Here is a 17,079-nt window from a genome sequence, read left to right on the forward strand (position 1 = left end):
CTAATAGAGCTGCAGAACATCGTTGGAAAAAGGTAAATCTCTGAAATTGCTTTCTTTGATATTAGAAAGCTTATTCATGAGACAGATCATAGAAACCATGACATTTGTTTTTAAAAATAATTTATTGTTCTTTATGTACAGGAAAGAATAGAAAAAGAAAAAAAAAATAAGTAGAAAAGTCATTGTACAAGAAACTGCATCTCTGTACACTGCATTGAGGATGGCCACATGACCCAGAAAATGTTTCTGTGCCAGAGGCAATAATTTTACTGTACACAGGAAGAACAACATCCTCCACCATCCAAGCATGTTGCCTTTGTCAGCTGTATAAACAGAGTACATCCATACATGACCCCACACACACACACACACTCCTGAAAATGAAAAGAGAACCCTTCCACAAAATTTGGCTTTACAAATATTTTCAAACTGCTTATGGACACACACAGATACATCATAGCAGTGTACCGAGAACTGAAGCACATACCTGTCTGAGACTGATGAACAGTTCCTGTAGCCTCTCTTTTACAGAGATACACCGGGCTCTTTGGTTTGGTGAATAATACAGACCGTAAACATCAAACAGATCACTGCTTCTTTCACAGGCAGGAGCGAGTGGCGAGCCACTGCATTTACACAAAGCAGAAAACAGCAGCTTATTGGTCAGAGGAGGGTGGGTGAGAGTTGTGATCGGACACATGCATGTCACACGTCTGACATAAAATCATAAAACAATTCCTGCAGAGGAAAGCAAAGTATTAAAAAAAAAAACAAAAAAAAGCAGCACATACAATATAAAAAGAAGTAAAGCATTCCATGCACGGGTCATAAAGCCCCCCAGCATAGGCGTGAGGGTATGAAATTAAAAGAAGTCGCATTTGGTCCACGAGAGAAAAATACACAGTAAATCTAATCTGGTTACATTGCACATTAAAACGTAATACTGATGCAGGCACGTCACAAGGTTCCTGGGTTTAGACAGTTGGGGGTCAGCTGCAGTGGGATGAAGGGGAAGAACCCATGAAGTGCTGAGATGTAATGCGTTTCGTTTAACTGCTCATTCTCATAATGCATAGCATAAATTCATTATTAACAAAAACAAGGTGAAAGAAAAGGAGGACCTATATTTCTTAATGAATACAGAAAGAATAATACTACCATTATTTGAACTTCCACATAAATCAAATGTGGGAGAAAAACAAAACCTGTGTGACAGACTGAAATCAACAGGCCCCATGTTGTGCAATAGTGAATAAAACCCAGCGAATAATTTGGGAATATATAGTTGCCCTGAGGGGGTCACCTCCATATTTGGTAATAGGTTTATTTTTTCCCCCTCAACATTGTAAAAGTAAAATTGGGGTTGGTGGTTTTAAAAAGATTTAAATTCATGGCTACAATTCTATGTATTTTAAACAAAATTAATTTGAGACAATCGTGACTAATCCTTTACAAAATCATCAGGAAAGCGGGGGTTCCCAATACAAATGTGTCATAATATCAGTTTACAGTAGAAAATACATGAATGTTCAATCCCTCCTTTGCAATAAATAGCCACTGTTAAAATACCTTTTCTATACTGAAGAGATGTAAATGTACTTAAACTATAAATATGAATGAGACTAATTACCATTAACAACTGATAAGATGTTCCTTGAGACCCAAAAAAAAAATATATATATATATATATATATATATATATATATATATATATATATATATATATATATTAAAAAAAAAAAAAAAAAACCTCTTGGTATTTGCACTCTCAGAAAGTTAAACAGCTCTTCTTTTCTAATATGGACATAATCTTGATTCATTTAATACTTAAAGTTACCTAAAAACAAAACAAAAAAATAGGTACTTAAAAGAAACAGAGTGCATTTTCAACACAAATAATGATAAACTGAAGTTGTGAAATCTGGGGAAACAAGTGAGGACGGCTGAAGTTGTAAAAGCTCAGCACAACTGACTAGCAGGAATTCTGGGTAGGTTTATTCGCTTTGCAGACATGTGACGTGCATGTGTGTAATGTGAAGGTGACCAGTCAAATACTGCAGGCCAGTATAGTGGCTAGATGCTGCCGAGGTAAAAATCCACACAATATATATATAATAATTTAAAAAATGGATTTATAATCATTCAACATGCTCACCCCACACACACACACACCTGCTATAAATAACCCAGCTTATAGATAAAATAAACACGTCTCAACTGGAGCAGTGGCATTAACACTGATGTGAAATAAGATCAAAATGGTGGATAGCTACATGGCCGAGTCTCAGTCGTTTTTTTTGTGCACGCGCCATGGTAGTTAAGGTTCTGATCAGCAACTTGCATCCACAGAGACGGCCGTACCCCGGTTTACACGATTACAGCACAAGCTAATGCTTCCTCCTGTGACTACATTTGTTCAGTTCTTCACTTAGTCTTCAGCAAAAAAGTACCTAAAGAGTTCATACATGAGTAAAACTGAACAAGGACCCAGCAAGAGTGCAGGTCTCAAACGAGTCAAACACACACCAGTCTGGATGGATGAGAACAGTCACTCACACACACACACACACACACACACACACACACACACACACACACACACACACACACACACACACACACACAAATACATAGTTCTTTATAGAGGCTCATGACGTTTAGTGACCCCTGCAGTCATCAAGAGCCATCTGCCTCATCATGAGTCCTTCTCTTCATCTCTACAACATCGTGCTTCACAAGCACCCAAGACATTTAACCCAGTCATGGATGAAATGGTCAAGACAAGGTGCAGTCATATGAGCCTTCATCTGGACTGTCCTCCTCCGGCTCCTCTGGGGGTCTGTCCTCTGTGGGCCAAGGTCCTGATCCAGGAGAGACCTCAGGAGAAAGGGACTGGCCGGGGGTCACCGTGTGAATGTCCTCCACCCTGGGTGGAACCGGTTCCAACAGCTTGGATGTGCTGGCTGGCTGGAAGGCCTCGGGCTGAACTTGCTCTACTGAGTTCTCCATCAGCTTCTGTACCTGAGGCCAGATGAGCTTCAGGAAGGGCTTGTAGCCCAGGCTGTTGAGAGACATCAGTATTATTCTTATGGGGGAAAAAAATGATCCAGTTGTGTTTAAGTGGTGGTAGTAGCCTAGTGGGTAACACACTCGCCTATGAACCAGAAGACCCGGGTTCGAATCCCACTTACTACCATTGTGTCCCTGAGCAAGGTACCATTGTGTACCTTTAACCCTAAGTTGCTCCAGGGAGACTGTCCCTGTAACTACTGATTGTAAGTCGCTCTGGATAAGGGCGTCTGATAAATGCTGTAAATGTAAATGTTTAAGAATATAATATTAATAATAATTCAATTTTAGTAAAATGTTACTTTCAATACTACTAATCCTTAATATAAAATCTGATCATTCCATACTGTTTGTTAGCCAAACCAAGATGAAAAGCAGTGAGATACTGGGATGCTGACCAGTCAGATGATGCCCAGGCATCCACCGCCAGCAAGCCTGTTCGAATGCTCTGCACAGTCTCAGCTGCAACCTCTGGAATGTCCAGAAAACTGACCACCTGCTTGATGACGTTGCTGTCTCTGAGGATGAGTCCGATCACCACACACCACTCGAGACATGCCGCCTCCATAAACACATGCAGCAGGTACCTGAAATATGGCACATCTCAGTACAAACTACAGGAAACCTGCACCAACATGGAGAGAGCATGTAAACACACACATACATACAGGGTCCGAGCCACGATTTGAACCCTCAATGTCACCAACTGCCGTGTCACAGTATCGCCCTCCTTGTGGGACACCGCATACAAATTCATTTAATAATATCAAGAATCAGGATTTTTTTTCAGATGGCATAAAAAAAAAGATGAATTAAGAGTGCTTTGTGCAGGAGGTTTGGCCTTGAAATGACAAGTTTATCAGCAGGGCTTCCTCACCTGAGCTGCACCTGGGACTTGTGAGGGCCCTTATTGGCCAGTTCCATGGAAATGTGCTCAAGTTCTGATTGGGTGAGTGTTAAGGTGGTGAAGTTTTCATCCACCATCGTCCAATCACCGTCCACCATGGAGCTGGTTTCTGTCAGATCTGTGGCTGAACCAATACTACACTCCTCGACTGGACCATGAGAGAAAGAAGGAAACCAGTAGATATGAATGAAAACAAAATAATAAAGAGTGCTGCTTAGGATGAAGGACAATAAAATGAAGATGAATTGTAAAAGCACCTTTGGTGAGAGGGGAGAGGAAGGCTTCTTGTGTCTGTGGGGCTCCATGAGAAGAGGTGTCATCAATCTCTTTATGTCCTGTCGCTAGACCATCCAACCAGCTGTGGTTGGTTGGTGGAACATGAGGTGGGGCTGTGTCCATGTCACTGTTAAGCAGGCTGTCAGCAGACTGAGACTTCAGCAGTTGTGTACTCAACACTGAGGAAGAAGACACACACACACAACAAATCAATCAAATAATTCATATATGATGAGATTTGTTAGATTAACACACAAACAAGTTTACAAACCTGCTTTGCATCGACCATTTTTAAGCGGTGAGCTTAGGCTACAGGCAGGAATGACAGGAAATGGCCACAGGAAGTCGTTGTGAAGCCGCTTGAGAGCCATGACAAAGTCGTCCACCCGTGCTACCCGGGTGCGTTCTCGACAGAGCCAGCCAATAAGCTCAAAGCCCAACTGGGCGGAGAAGCAGCCCAGGTCTCTGAGGCGGACCTGTTCCAACAGGTGCCGCGCATGTCTCCACAGCATCATATCGATGTACATGTTCTCTGCACAGTCGGCGTCCTTACCCCACCTGTCAACACTTTACACACACACACCATGCTGAGGTATTCTATGGCGGACTACTGAGTATTCTCACATTCAGAATCATTTTAATCTGATCTCCTGTTTTGAACCTCTATTCACTCACCATTTAGCAGAGGGACCAGAGGGCATACTGAAGGTCTTCTGCAGGTTAAATTTTCCAGCGCTGACACTATCTGCTGACTGGGAGAGGCTGATGCTCCGATTCCGGAAGAACTCAAAGCCTCCAGTCGAGCTGGGCTCCTGAGAGGAATCCGTGAGAAGCAAAACCATGAATCAAGAATTTTATATTTTACTCCACATTTAGTCATTTTGCTAATAAATAATACCAGATGAGGCACATATGCAGAAACATTAATATTAAACACACATTGCAAAAAGTAATAAAAACCGCAGCATCTGAAAACACATTTCACTGCAAAACATCCTCACCTGAGAAGTGGGAGTGGAGGGTGGCGTCTCTGCTTCACCTGAACCAATGGCCTTGAGGAATCGTATCATGTGGCGGCACAGGTCCCACTTGCCCTGCTCCAGCGCAGTGTTGAACAGAAGTGTGGCATGTTGACGGCTCACAGCAGGAACCTCCATGTTCTAAAGATGGAGACACGAGCGCACACAGATTCAGCAAGGTACAAGCACGACGCTTCCCTGTATGGCTTCGCTGTATGGCTTTGCCCCCAGTACTGAAAATTATGATTATTCCATAACTGCACAAGTTTGGGCACACTCACATATTTAAAAATAAACAAACAAGCATTTTTTAGCAGCACTGAAAACATACCACAGCTCCATATCCTAATAAATCTCATCTTTATGCACTCTGGTTTCTCTGGTTTGCCATAGGTGAGATACCTGCAGGATGATCAGGTAGGACGCGGCGGTGTCCAGGTCTTGGGCCATCAGGCACTCCTCAAACAAATCCTTGGGGTTGCCGACGGCAGCGAACAGGTAGTTCCACAGCGCGTACTCGGTCTTGCGGGCACAGTGCACAATGGTCTGGAGGAAGAGGGGGAACTCTGTGATGAATTTGGCCACGGTGGGCAGCAGGGGGTCCGGGATGGGCTCGCGCGAGGTCGCCTCCTCCTCCAGCACCACGTGCACCATGAGCTCCAGCACGTGCGGGAAGTAGGGGAGCGTTGCGCAGGACTGCGCCAGCATCAGCGCCTGCTCGCCCAGGTTGCGCACCAGCAGCTGTCGCAGGATGTGGTGGAGGTAAATGTGCGAGGTGCGCTCCACCGTGCAGAAGGGGAAGAGGGCTTCGAGGGGCTCGGACGAGGGGTTACTGCCGGCGCTGGCCGCGCCGTCATACAGCACCGTCTCGTTGGTGGCGCCCAGCACCAGGGCGTCCTCAAAAAGCACCGCCAGCGGGTAGATGTTGATGTGGAAAGGCAGCATGATCCGGCGAGACAGGAACGAGTGCGGCTTGCGGTGGTCTCTCGGGAACAGTGGGAGCCACACCTTCATGCCCGCCTCGCCACAGGACAGCCACAGCGCCTCCAGCAGGTGGCGCTTCTTCCGGTTGCTGCGGCACGTCGTCCACACGTTCTCCACACACTGAGCCAGCACCACCGGAGGACAGAAGGGCAGCTGAAAGAGGAGAGTCAGAAAAAGAAGAAAAATTAAACATTTCAATCTCTTTAGGTGTATGATAGTCAAAGTAAAAAAAGGAGACATTCTACCAGTTTAAAAAGTGTACTCCAAAAAATATGAACACACAAAACATAAAATCTAACAGTCAGCCAGGCTCTTTAAACAGGTGATATATGCATGCTGGAATGAAAGCACAATTCTGGTTAATTCATGTGCCTACAGTGCAGATTCAAATCTCAATAACTGAAATATTATTATATGATAAATATATGACATATTAAATTGTACTTTATGCTTCTAACAAGAGGTCTAAGTGTGTAAAGTGCAAGAGGCTAAATCGTTAAAGGAGATGACTTACCAGTTTTTTCTGGTTGGGCTGCGCTTCCTTGTCTCGTACCTGAGGACCCGACCGGTCCCTCTGCAGCATGATGAGCTGGCCAGCCAGATTCAACATGATACTCTCAGCCATGCAGGCCTGACAGAGTGAGACGGGTGCAGGACAAGAGACAAGGAGGGAGAAAAGAGATGATGGGGGGGGGATACTGGATATTACACAGAGCAACAGCATGAAGAACACAGTGTATTGGACACAGACTTGCCACATATTCTAGAACTGTGTTAATAATAAATTTATATATATATATATGTTTTTTTTTTTTTAAAGGTGTGTGTGTGTGTGTGTATGTTTTTACCTGCTGCGGGGCTTTGAGTGAGATACCAGTCTCTGTACGGACAGAGGTCAGCGTGACCGAGACCACCAGGCCAGGGTGAGGGATGTAGCGTGACATGGACACTTCCTGCAACAGCTCTATACACACTGAAGGGTTTGGACTATAGAAATATGGGGAAAAGGGAGAGAGTGTGTGAGAAGAAAAAAAGGGCAAGGAAACAAAAGCTGTTAGTCTATATAATATTATCTATAATACAAATTATAGTAACAGTAAACATTATGGGATTTATTAATATTATTATATTATCACCACTGTGTGTGTGTGGTTGCACATGTAATCACCTGTCCTGCTTCAACTCAATGCTATAGAGGCAGATGGAGCAGTCGGCTCTGAACAGCACCACCATGTTGCGGAAAACGTTGAGGAGCAGCGTGTCTGAGTGCAGCCTGGTGATGCTGGCAAAGGCGTTATCCAGGTTAGATGACCGCAGATAGAGCCGCAACTGCCCAGAGAACACAATTTACACATTTAATCATTCAGCAGATACTTAAAGCTGTAATACATTTGACAAGACATCATTTTCAATTAAAAATTTGGCAGGAATAGTTGGTTGTGGTGTTGGGATGTTGGTAAAAAGTGTTAACTAGACCTCCAGATTCTCCAGATCTCTAATCAATTGAGCATCTGTGAGACAATCTCTAGGAAATCATTTGCTGTAAACCTCTTTTTCTTCAGAGGTCGAGTGGAGTCCATTCCTATTCTGTTCAGAAATCATTCAAAGGCCAAAGGAGCACCTACTCAATATCTGTGTGTGTGTGTGTGTGTGTGTGTGTTTTCAGATTGAGTCAAACCTCTGATGTTAATGTGAGTAGATGGGCTTGAGATCCTTAAGGGTCGATAACAACTACAAACCTAATCAAATGTCTGAGAATTAAGCAAGCAATTTTAAAGATGAATCACAGAAAACTATTATTATAGTATTTATTTCATTAGAGAAGTGGCTACTTAGCTGCCTTCTTGAGTTCCCTTTTCTTCAGTTTAGCTGGAGCCCTTCTCTACATCACAAGCATTGATCCATGTAATCAATGCCTGCTTGAGATTAGCGCCCCCTTCAATCAACTGAGCTGAACTGGGCACCGGTCACTACCACATTGGAAATTGATCGCTCCAATACTCCATTAGCATTGCTGCACAGCATGATAACTATGTACCCTGTATGTGGAGCAGGGTTGACCCGACCCCATCCAACAGGCCTTACCTCTTCCTGCTGGTCGATGAAATTGTAACAGGCAACAACGACAAAGTCATTCCACCAGGCCAGTCCACCTGTCACAGTCATGTTCTGCTCCTACAACAAAGACACACACACAGCTCGGTATGTCGCATTGCATTTATTATTAAATTATGCATAGCATAATTCACACAGATTATTGCTTCTTTAAACAATTACCGAAATTGACGAAAAAGGGCGGTCAAACTTTAAGACACTAGAATGTAAGACGGTTTGACAAAATTTCTGCTCAATATGTTATTTTAATTGCCAAGTCAATTGTTTTCAATAAAAATAGGGACACTTTTGAACAGTAGCATGTGAGAGTGTGTACATACATTCAAACACACACCTCCATGAAAAGAGATAAATGTTTACCTGAGTGATGTTCCCAAAGAGCTTCCATTTCCTTGTGAAAAGGGAGTAGTGTGCAAATCCGCGTCTACCTGCAACAGCCATGCACTGGCCAGCAGAGTCTATGGCTGCAAACTGCAGAGAAAAAAAAAGACGTGAATACATGTAATGAACCTGTATGTGTGTGAGTGCTTGAATAAACATTCTGATTCTGCAGGAGAGAGAAACCTAATCAAAAGAAGGCAATAGCATAATTTTTAAATCCATGACATTTTGTGTGTGCATTTCATTATTATTTCCCAGTGTTGATAAGTAGTTGGCACTAGGTAACACACACACTTACCCGTATAGGCCAGTTCGTCTCTAGATATGTGCTGTGTATCTGCAGGGACAGACAGAGAGCGGGGTCAAAAGTTAGCTGGCTAACCAGTGCTATGTGCTGTGCAGTGTTCACGCTGCCTCACCTGGACCACGTGCCAGTGCTTGTGGCCCAGTAAAGTGCTGAGTCCCTGAGTGAGAGAGGGGTTCCGGGGTGAGGGCGGTGGGTGGTGCAGGGGGCTGCAGTCTCTGGGTGGGTACTTCTCCTGGGCACTACTGGCCTGGATGGGGTCTCCACATGTCAGATATAGCCGGTCCTCTCCGTGCAACAGGACCTGCTCCTGATTACTCTGAGGAGGGGCAGATATGAAAGAGATATTTCCACATCAAAAAACAATAAAATACATTATTTGTTGCACCTACATCAACATGTAGATAGACAGAAAGATAGAGAGATCACTTCTGGAATGAAATGCTTCATGTAAACGTGTACGTACAGTACATGGGTTGACCGTGAGGGCGCTTTTGATGAACTGGAACTGCAGAATTCCAGCCTGCTTGAGTTTAGACGTAGACATGGTCTCCTTGTTGCTGCTGAGCACCCACAGATGGTAGCCCTCCGCCCCCCAGCTCTGAACACCAGAAACCAGGAAATCACACTTTATAAACAGAGGCTGCTTCACCTTGACAGTCATCAGTCATCATTAAATGTGCCACAAAAGCTGAAGAGCTCAGTGACTCAGACAGGCTGCCTCGCACGGAGCAATAAAACCTGGCAGATAAGTAGGTGTCCCATGAGATCAAGAGCACCAGCAGAAATGCTGAAATGATTAGAGGTTCAACTCACCATAGAGCTAATCTTCAGGGGATCTTTTTTGGTGCCGTCAGACCGATAGCTAGAGAGAGTGAGAGCAAGAGAGAGAGGTCAGCAAATGAAACACAACACTGAGACTGATTTACAGTCATCCCAGCACTACCAGCCATGTTTCCACACACCTCCTCAATTTTCTGACAATTTCTACACTGTAGAACAAAACCGAAGACTATGAAATAACACCCAAGGTACTAAACAAAGAATGAAAAACATGTTACATGCTCATGTTAATGGTCATCTCGGTAAGCTGCTTAGTCTGCTGTTACAGCCCATTTCCTGTCCCCATGCCCAAATGATTCCTTACGGAGATTACAAGGAGCCCCCGAGCAGATGCCAATGCACCCACTCTCATTGGTCTGGGGTTTGTTAAACCGGATCTTTCAAATCTACTTCAAGTTACTACACTTACATTTTCCCTTTCTGTGTATTTTCTTTAATAATGAAACTGATTATCTGATCATTTATCCATGTTTCATCTCCCCTTCATGTTATAGCACCATACAAGCCCTGTGTGTGTAGCAGTGCAAAGCTACTGCTAGTCAGTAGCATGATGGTCAGAAGAGAAACATGATTGTTTCCGGTATCATAGGTCTCCATTGCCTACATATCACCAAATATTTGTGATCCAAATCAGAAAGGGTGCAGCAGGATCATTTTATCATTTTGATGACTGATATGAACATGAGTATATACTGGTGAAATAATAAGAGATTATACAAGAAAAAAAAATATTATATACTATTTGTTTGAGAGGAGAGTTAATTAATTAATGAATTTTTTAAAAAGCTGTGTAAGGGATGTTCAAGTATGGGCCACTTACGCAAAGTCCTCCCCCAGAGTGCAAATAAGCTGAGCACCAAACACACTCCACAGTGCCAGGCCACCACACTCCCATGTCACCATGGCAACACTGTAGTCTGGCGACCAGCGGATCAGTTTCACAGGACCGGTCTTATTCCAGATATCTGCGGAGGAGAACACAAGATGGCAGTTTGAGTAACACAGTCTGTCGTACATCTACTTTAGAATAGACCAAACATATTCATAATAAGATGACATGAAATTTCCTTGAAAGTGGTCTTCACTTAGAAAAAAAATCCATTTCCATTACATCCATTTCTTATTATGGTCTTCACAACAGTGCAAAACCTGGGTGTACTGTGTATGCATATAAAAAAATGAAACTGAAAAGGATTTAGTTCCATGTCTCAGATTCCAGTGAAACGCGTGAATGCTGAAGTGGCATCCGCATGCACGCTGGTGGCTTGGCCATATAAAAAAAAATCAGATATCAAAATCCCCTAAAATTGCCACTGTCCACACCACTTCAGAAGGGGAAGTTTAAAACTCAGACCAGAGTTGTTTCAGTGAACCAGCAAGGCAGCCAGATCCAGCAGTGTCCACTGGTAGGCAGCAGCGTACAGCGGGATTAACCACAGCTGTAATGTACCGTCCGTACAGCAAGCTTTAGGGATTGTGTATGTGTGTGTGTGTGTGTGTGTGTGTGTGTGTGTGTGTGAGAGAGAGAGTTTTTATTCATACCTGGATAGTGTTTGGGGGTTAACTCAAATTTGTGGGAGAGTTGCATTGATCCTGTGGTTGTATCAATCATGTACACTAACACCGAGCCACTGAAACACAAAAGACAACTTGGATGTTTGCACACAAGTTATAGCAAAATGCAAAAAGTGCATTTATGACCAGTTAACTACAAACAAACAAACAAATCTACATGTTAAGACCATGGGGTCCGTTAACAAGCCTTTTCAGGTAAAAAAACGGGGCACCTTTGGGTCTCATCACTGCTTTCACAGGAACCACTGTTAGCAAAGACAATCTAGAAGGATAGAACAGCTCTAAGAAAAACACTAAAAAGAATCCATCCAGTTTCCCCCTGTAGTGGAGCGACTGATAACTTGGTCCAGGGGTTCTTCCAGCCGGAGACTCTAAACTCAGATGGCTACAGGGCTAAACCAATCACTGGAATTACAAGCGACTACAGACATTAATGTGCATAGTTAACCTATTTTATTTATGACAATTGGCACAGGCACCAAGTACTTAAAGACAATAAGAAATGGCCAGTAATGCAAAGGAGTAATGAGATTATCAGACCAGTTGTTCTGTTTCATGTAATGAACAAGGTCTGTTCAGGTTCAAAATGCCACAAGGGCACAAGTGAAAGTGAAAACTTGGTGATGTGGCACATGGTGACACAACGAAATGTGTCCATCACCCTTGGTGAGCAGTTGGAAGCCATGACAGGCGTCCGGGGAGCAGCATGTGGGGACGGTGCTTTGCTCAGAGTTTTTTTTTCCCCAATTCTTTTCACAACTTTCACTTCTGCCAATCCCATCAGCCACTGCTGCTTCAAGCAGCTCTACGGGAGGCTTAATTACTCTAAGGCACACTGTGCTTTAGGTAAAGACAGGAGAGGGAAGGAGGGAGGGAGGGAACAAGCACAATAGAAGAAACAGTTGCTCCTGCCAAGCTGGCAGATTGTGTAATCTATGAGGGCTGCTTGCTGAGTACATAGCAGTCGTTCAATGATAAACAGAGTGAGATTTGCACAATACAAGTCATATACACACACACACCTACCTGGCACAGCCAAACGCCATCAGTCTGTATTTGTTATTGACTGCTACACACGTGCCGTCTGTTACATCTGCTGCCCAGACACCCTGTAACTGCTGGAGAGTAACATATAATTAGCTTACATATACACACAGACCCACACACAAACACAAGTAATTATTCCTACTTAATAACAAGACTTTAAACCTTACACATTAATATTTTATTTGTTTTTATTTTGGAATATTTACATTTATTGTAAATAAACATTTTCTACAACTTCCACTCTCTGAAGAAGACAATGAATATTCATTCACAACACAATCTTGGTGCCAAGGCTGGGTGCCAAGGTCTTAAATTATGTGCCATCGCTTTTTTGGATGGCAATAAGGAGGAGACATGCATTAAATGTAACACAAATGCAGACATCCAACATCAAAATTTAACTGGGAAAAGATGGTATCAAAAGATGGTCATGGTATCACAAATCAATATTTTTTGCAATATAAGATGATACAATATTGTGTGAGGATTTGGTTGTGAAGCCCAGCCTTAACAATAAACATTTAAATATCCACCTTCACCTCCCTCTCTCACACACACTCGTACTTACTTCTGTAGTGTATCTGTTGGCTGTGGGTGTGATGAAGCCCAGCCTCCCATCATCGAACACCACAGCAAAGCCATCCAGAGTGATGCAATAGTCCATGTCCCGAATGTGCAGCCCCGCCAAATCCACACACAGACCCGCTAATGGAAAATAGATAGTAACATTACTGTAGCGCGAATATTGACTTAAGACTTTTCCTAAAATTGGTAAAAATTGTAGTGAATCTAAGTACACAGATCAAAAAATAAAGGGACCACTTAAACACAATGTAAGTAAATCATGCTTTTATGAAATCAAACGGTCCACTTAGGAAGCAACACTGACAATCAATTTGACATGCTGTTGTGTAAATGGAATAGACAACAGGTGGAAATTATAGGCGATTAGCAAGACATCCTCAATAAAGGCGTGGTTCTGCAGGTGGTGACCACAGACAACTTCTCAGTTCCTATGATTTCTGGCTGATGTTTTGGTCACTTTTGAATGTTGGCGGAGCTTTCACTCTAGTGATAGCATGAGACGGAGTCTACAATCCACACAAATGGCTCAGGTTGTGCAGCATATTCATCAATGCGAGCTGTGGCAAGAAGGTTTGCTCTGTCAGCATAGTGTCCAGAGCATGGAGGCGCTTCCAGGAGACAGGCCAGTACATCAGGAGACGTGAAGGAGGCCGTAGGAGGGCAACAGCCCAGCAGCAGGACTGCTAACTCCCCCTTTGTGCAAGGAGGAACAGGAGGAGAACTTTTAGAGCCCTGCAATACGACCTCCAGCAGGCCACGAATGTGCATGTGTCTGCTCAAAAGGGTCAGAAACAGACTCCATGAGGGTGATAATGAGGGCTTGATGTCCACAGGTGGGGGTTGTGCTCACAGCCCAGCACCATTCAGAACATTTGGCATTTTCCAGGGTACACCAAAGTTGGCAAATTTGCCACTGACACTCTGTGCTCTTCACAGACAAAAGCAGGTTCACACTCAGCACATAAAGAACATTCTGCTGCCTGCAATATCCTCCAGCACGACCGGTTTGGCAGTGGGTCAGTAATGGTGTGTGGTGGCATATTTAATAAGCATATTTCATTCAATCAGATCTAGTATGTCTTATTTTTGGGTTCCCTTTATTTTTAATTTTTTTTAGCAGCGTATATAAAGTTCCTTTGTCAGAGAAAATCTGAATCGTGATTACTGGCAGAGGGTTCTGCAATATGGCATAAAATTCATATTGCAATATAAATTAAACCATAGACTGTATATATTGTGGTATATAATTTGATCTGTAAATTTAAATGAACTGTTATTGAAAGGGTAACATGCGTCCATAGCAAAGGCACTGTAGCAGGAAGTTGTATAATAAACTTCGCACATTTCAAAATGAATTGAAATAATACAGCCACTCTTCCACCTGCTACCCATTTACATTTACAGCATTTATCAGACGCCCTTATCCAGAGCGACTTACAATCAGTAGTTACAGGGACAGTCTCCCTGGAGCAATTTAGGGTTAAGTGTCTTGCTCAGGGACACAATGGTAGTAAGTGGGATTCGAACCCGGGTCTTCTGGTTCATAGGCAAGTGTGTTACCCACTAGGCTACTACCACCCTATCCGTATGCACCATTTCAAAACAAAAGCCTAAACCAAACCTCAAATGTCAACCTAACCCTATTATCCACAGCTAAATTTATGGGTTTTTAATTAATGAGTAAGAGAATATACAGTGAAGATCTGCAAATGTTTGATGAATACAGGACCCACTGCTAACTTTACTCAGGTCAGATAATGTTTTTTTTTTTTTTTTTTTTTTTTTTTTTTTTAAACAAGATGTTCCTTTCCAAGAGGACTGCATCCTGATGCAAGTAGGCGTGGTTTTGCGCGTGTGATGTGAATATTATTATTATTGTGGTAGGCCAGTATAATCGGAATATCTCCCATCGGCCAAATATATTGCATACCGTTTATACTGTGCAGGTCTATATTGGCACAGACAAGGTTCTCACAAGCAACACCACATAAGTCAATAGAATATAAAGTAGAGAGCAATATATACAATATGAACATCTCACTTCCTGTTGGGCAGCTTCCAATGGATGTGAGTGAAATATGTTTGTTTTTAAAAGATGCACAATTTGGTTATAAGTGGAACTGGTAAAAGCTCCAGCAGGACAGCTGGGAACCACTTACATTCACAAAACCGGATATGTATGTCCAACTTTGAGTCTTTAATAAAGCAATAATAATACTTGTGAATATTAAGGGTCTTACTAAACATGTATAAAGTAAAAGATGCAAATAAATTAACCGAGGTTAGGATAAGGTGATGCTCAAGGAGATGCTGTGTCCATCTTACCTCTAGATGACTGGAGGTCAAGGCTAAAGGGGATGGTGCAGAGACTGATTTCTTTGTGCCCATTGCTCACCCCATCCCACCGGAGAATGTGAAGATAGCCATTAGCTGTTGCCACCAGCAGGTCCTCTGTCATGGTTAGCAGGCTGAGAGAGAAAATAAATCAGATAAAACCAAGTTTGGATATACAAAAAACTGCCAGCCTCATTCATTCATCTGATTGGCTGGTTGTAATGATCACATTTAAGATTTGAATATAGTGAATAAATCAATGTAACCATGGTAACCAACTGAAGAAGCATGTCGAAATTACTCAGACATGACATTTTATACATTTTTAACCATACAAGCATGTATGCGTGTGTTTCTTTATTCTAAGAGCACACAAGAGCAGAAGAAAATACTGCTATCCAAAACAAATGTACTGGACTAACACCAATAATAGTTTTATGTTTAAATGGCCTTTCAAATATTTGGGGGAAACCAGCACCACACACTGCACACCATGCACCAAGATTGATTAAGCTTCTCATACAGCTTCTACTGATGTCAGGGTGGCTAGCTAAAGGGGCGGGTCTACAGCTGGGAGTGCATGGTAGTAACTGCCACTATTGTGTGCTTAGGGATACAACTGCAGCCTGCTGTGACCACAGAAGACAGGAGGTCAGAGCCAGACAGCGAGAGAGAGAGAGAGAGAGAGAGAGAGAGAGTCTGTCGCTCTGCCTATCCGGTGTTGGAGTTACATTCTCAGAACAAGGCCTGACCTTAAGTTGTAAGTAAATTATTTAAAATGACCTTCAAGTGGACAATCTTTTGTTTCACTGAAACCTGCTGCCCATCACGAGTTAAGATTTATTTGACATTCAGTTGCCTATGATTCACAAAATTCCCTAAAAAGCTGAGCATCTGTAATTGTGTAACATGAGGGAAAAAATAGGAAATGTTCACCAAGCATTAAAGAAGACTTCAAGACTCCATTTATCTTCTGACATGTTTCAGGCAGGCTCTATCAGATATATTATTTCTTTTTGATTGATTTGTTTTTTACTGATTGTAAGTTGCTCTGGATAAAAGGTGTCTGATAAATGATGTTAAATGATATTGACTGTTTGACGGTCTGAGCACCCTTCCTCCCACTGCTATTAGTAACTGCAGTAAAGCTGGAAAAAAATGGACCAGTGTATAAAGTCTGTTTAAATGTTGGCACTGGCTGATTCAAACATGTGTGCATGGAAACAAATTCTACATTTGCTTTTTTATTTTACTTTGAGAGATATGTAGCTAGAAGTGCTAGATTACAAAGGCTTTTGATTCTTCCCTAAGCCCCGCCCACTACCCGTAAGAGCCCTGTGGGTCTACCTGGTAATAGGAGCTTCCAGATCCACTGGCTTCTTCATTTCCAGACTGAGAGCAGGGGCGCACTGTTCCTCCTTATAGCCTGGAGTCACTTTGATGTGGGAACTGCCTCTAAACCCCCCCACACACACACACAAAATGGTCATTAAACATGTAAATTCCTCATGCATTATTGTTCTCAGATGCAACATCAACTATTTGGGTCTCAGCTGATAAATTCGCTTTGAGAGTAAAGCTACGCAATGGAGCCACAATTCAGCGCAGCCAAGCATGATGTCACCCCATTCAAAATAAAT

At 42.7% G+C, this 17,079-nt stretch overlaps 1 protein-coding gene across 3 annotated transcripts in view; it reads right to left on the minus strand.

Annotated features, from left to right (window-relative positions):
• Positions 1–1,973: 1,973 nt before the first annotated feature.
• Positions 1,974–17,079, minus strand: part of ric1 (RIC1 homolog, RAB6A GEF complex partner 1) — a 38,450-nt gene continuing 23,344 nt past the window's right edge. Inside the window, exons 4-26 of one of the 3 annotated variants that reach the window (XM_028970957.1) lie at positions 16,787–16,894; positions 15,431–15,573; positions 13,089–13,225; positions 12,500–12,591; positions 11,441–11,529; positions 10,719–10,863; positions 9,872–9,920; positions 9,522–9,656; positions 9,171–9,374; positions 9,050–9,088; positions 8,731–8,841; positions 8,341–8,430; positions 7,424–7,584; positions 7,104–7,242; positions 6,770–6,886; positions 5,674–6,408; positions 5,254–5,412; positions 4,928–5,064; positions 4,524–4,819; positions 4,234–4,431; positions 3,947–4,124; positions 3,468–3,656; positions 1,974–3,061 (exon numbers count right to left, since the gene is read on the minus strand). In XM_028970957.1, coding sequence (XP_028826790.1) covers positions 2,776–3,061; positions 3,468–3,656; positions 3,947–4,124; positions 4,234–4,431; positions 4,524–4,819; positions 4,928–5,064; positions 5,254–5,412; positions 5,674–6,408; positions 6,770–6,886; positions 7,104–7,242; positions 7,424–7,584; positions 8,341–8,430; positions 8,731–8,841; positions 9,050–9,088; positions 9,171–9,374; positions 9,522–9,656; positions 9,872–9,920; positions 10,719–10,863; positions 11,441–11,529; positions 12,500–12,591; positions 13,089–13,225; positions 15,431–15,573; positions 16,787–16,894 — 3,937 coding nt within the window. In that variant the 3' untranslated portion in view covers positions 1,974–2,775. The remainder of the gene's footprint in view (positions 3,062–3,467; positions 3,657–3,946; positions 4,125–4,233; positions 4,432–4,523; positions 4,820–4,927; positions 5,065–5,253; positions 5,413–5,673; positions 6,409–6,769; positions 6,887–7,103; positions 7,243–7,423; positions 7,585–8,340; positions 8,431–8,730; positions 8,842–9,049; positions 9,089–9,170; positions 9,375–9,521; positions 9,657–9,871; positions 9,921–10,718; positions 10,864–11,440; positions 11,530–12,499; positions 12,592–13,088; positions 13,226–15,430; positions 15,574–16,786; positions 16,895–17,079) is intronic. The other 2 variants (XM_028970959.1, XM_028970958.1) reach the window with 2 other exon arrangements.

This window comes from Denticeps clupeoides, chromosome 3, assembly GCF_900700375.1.
Source record: "Denticeps clupeoides chromosome 3, fDenClu1.1, whole genome shotgun sequence".
Lineage (NCBI taxonomy): Eukaryota > Metazoa > Chordata > Actinopteri > Clupeiformes > Denticipitidae > Denticeps > Denticeps clupeoides.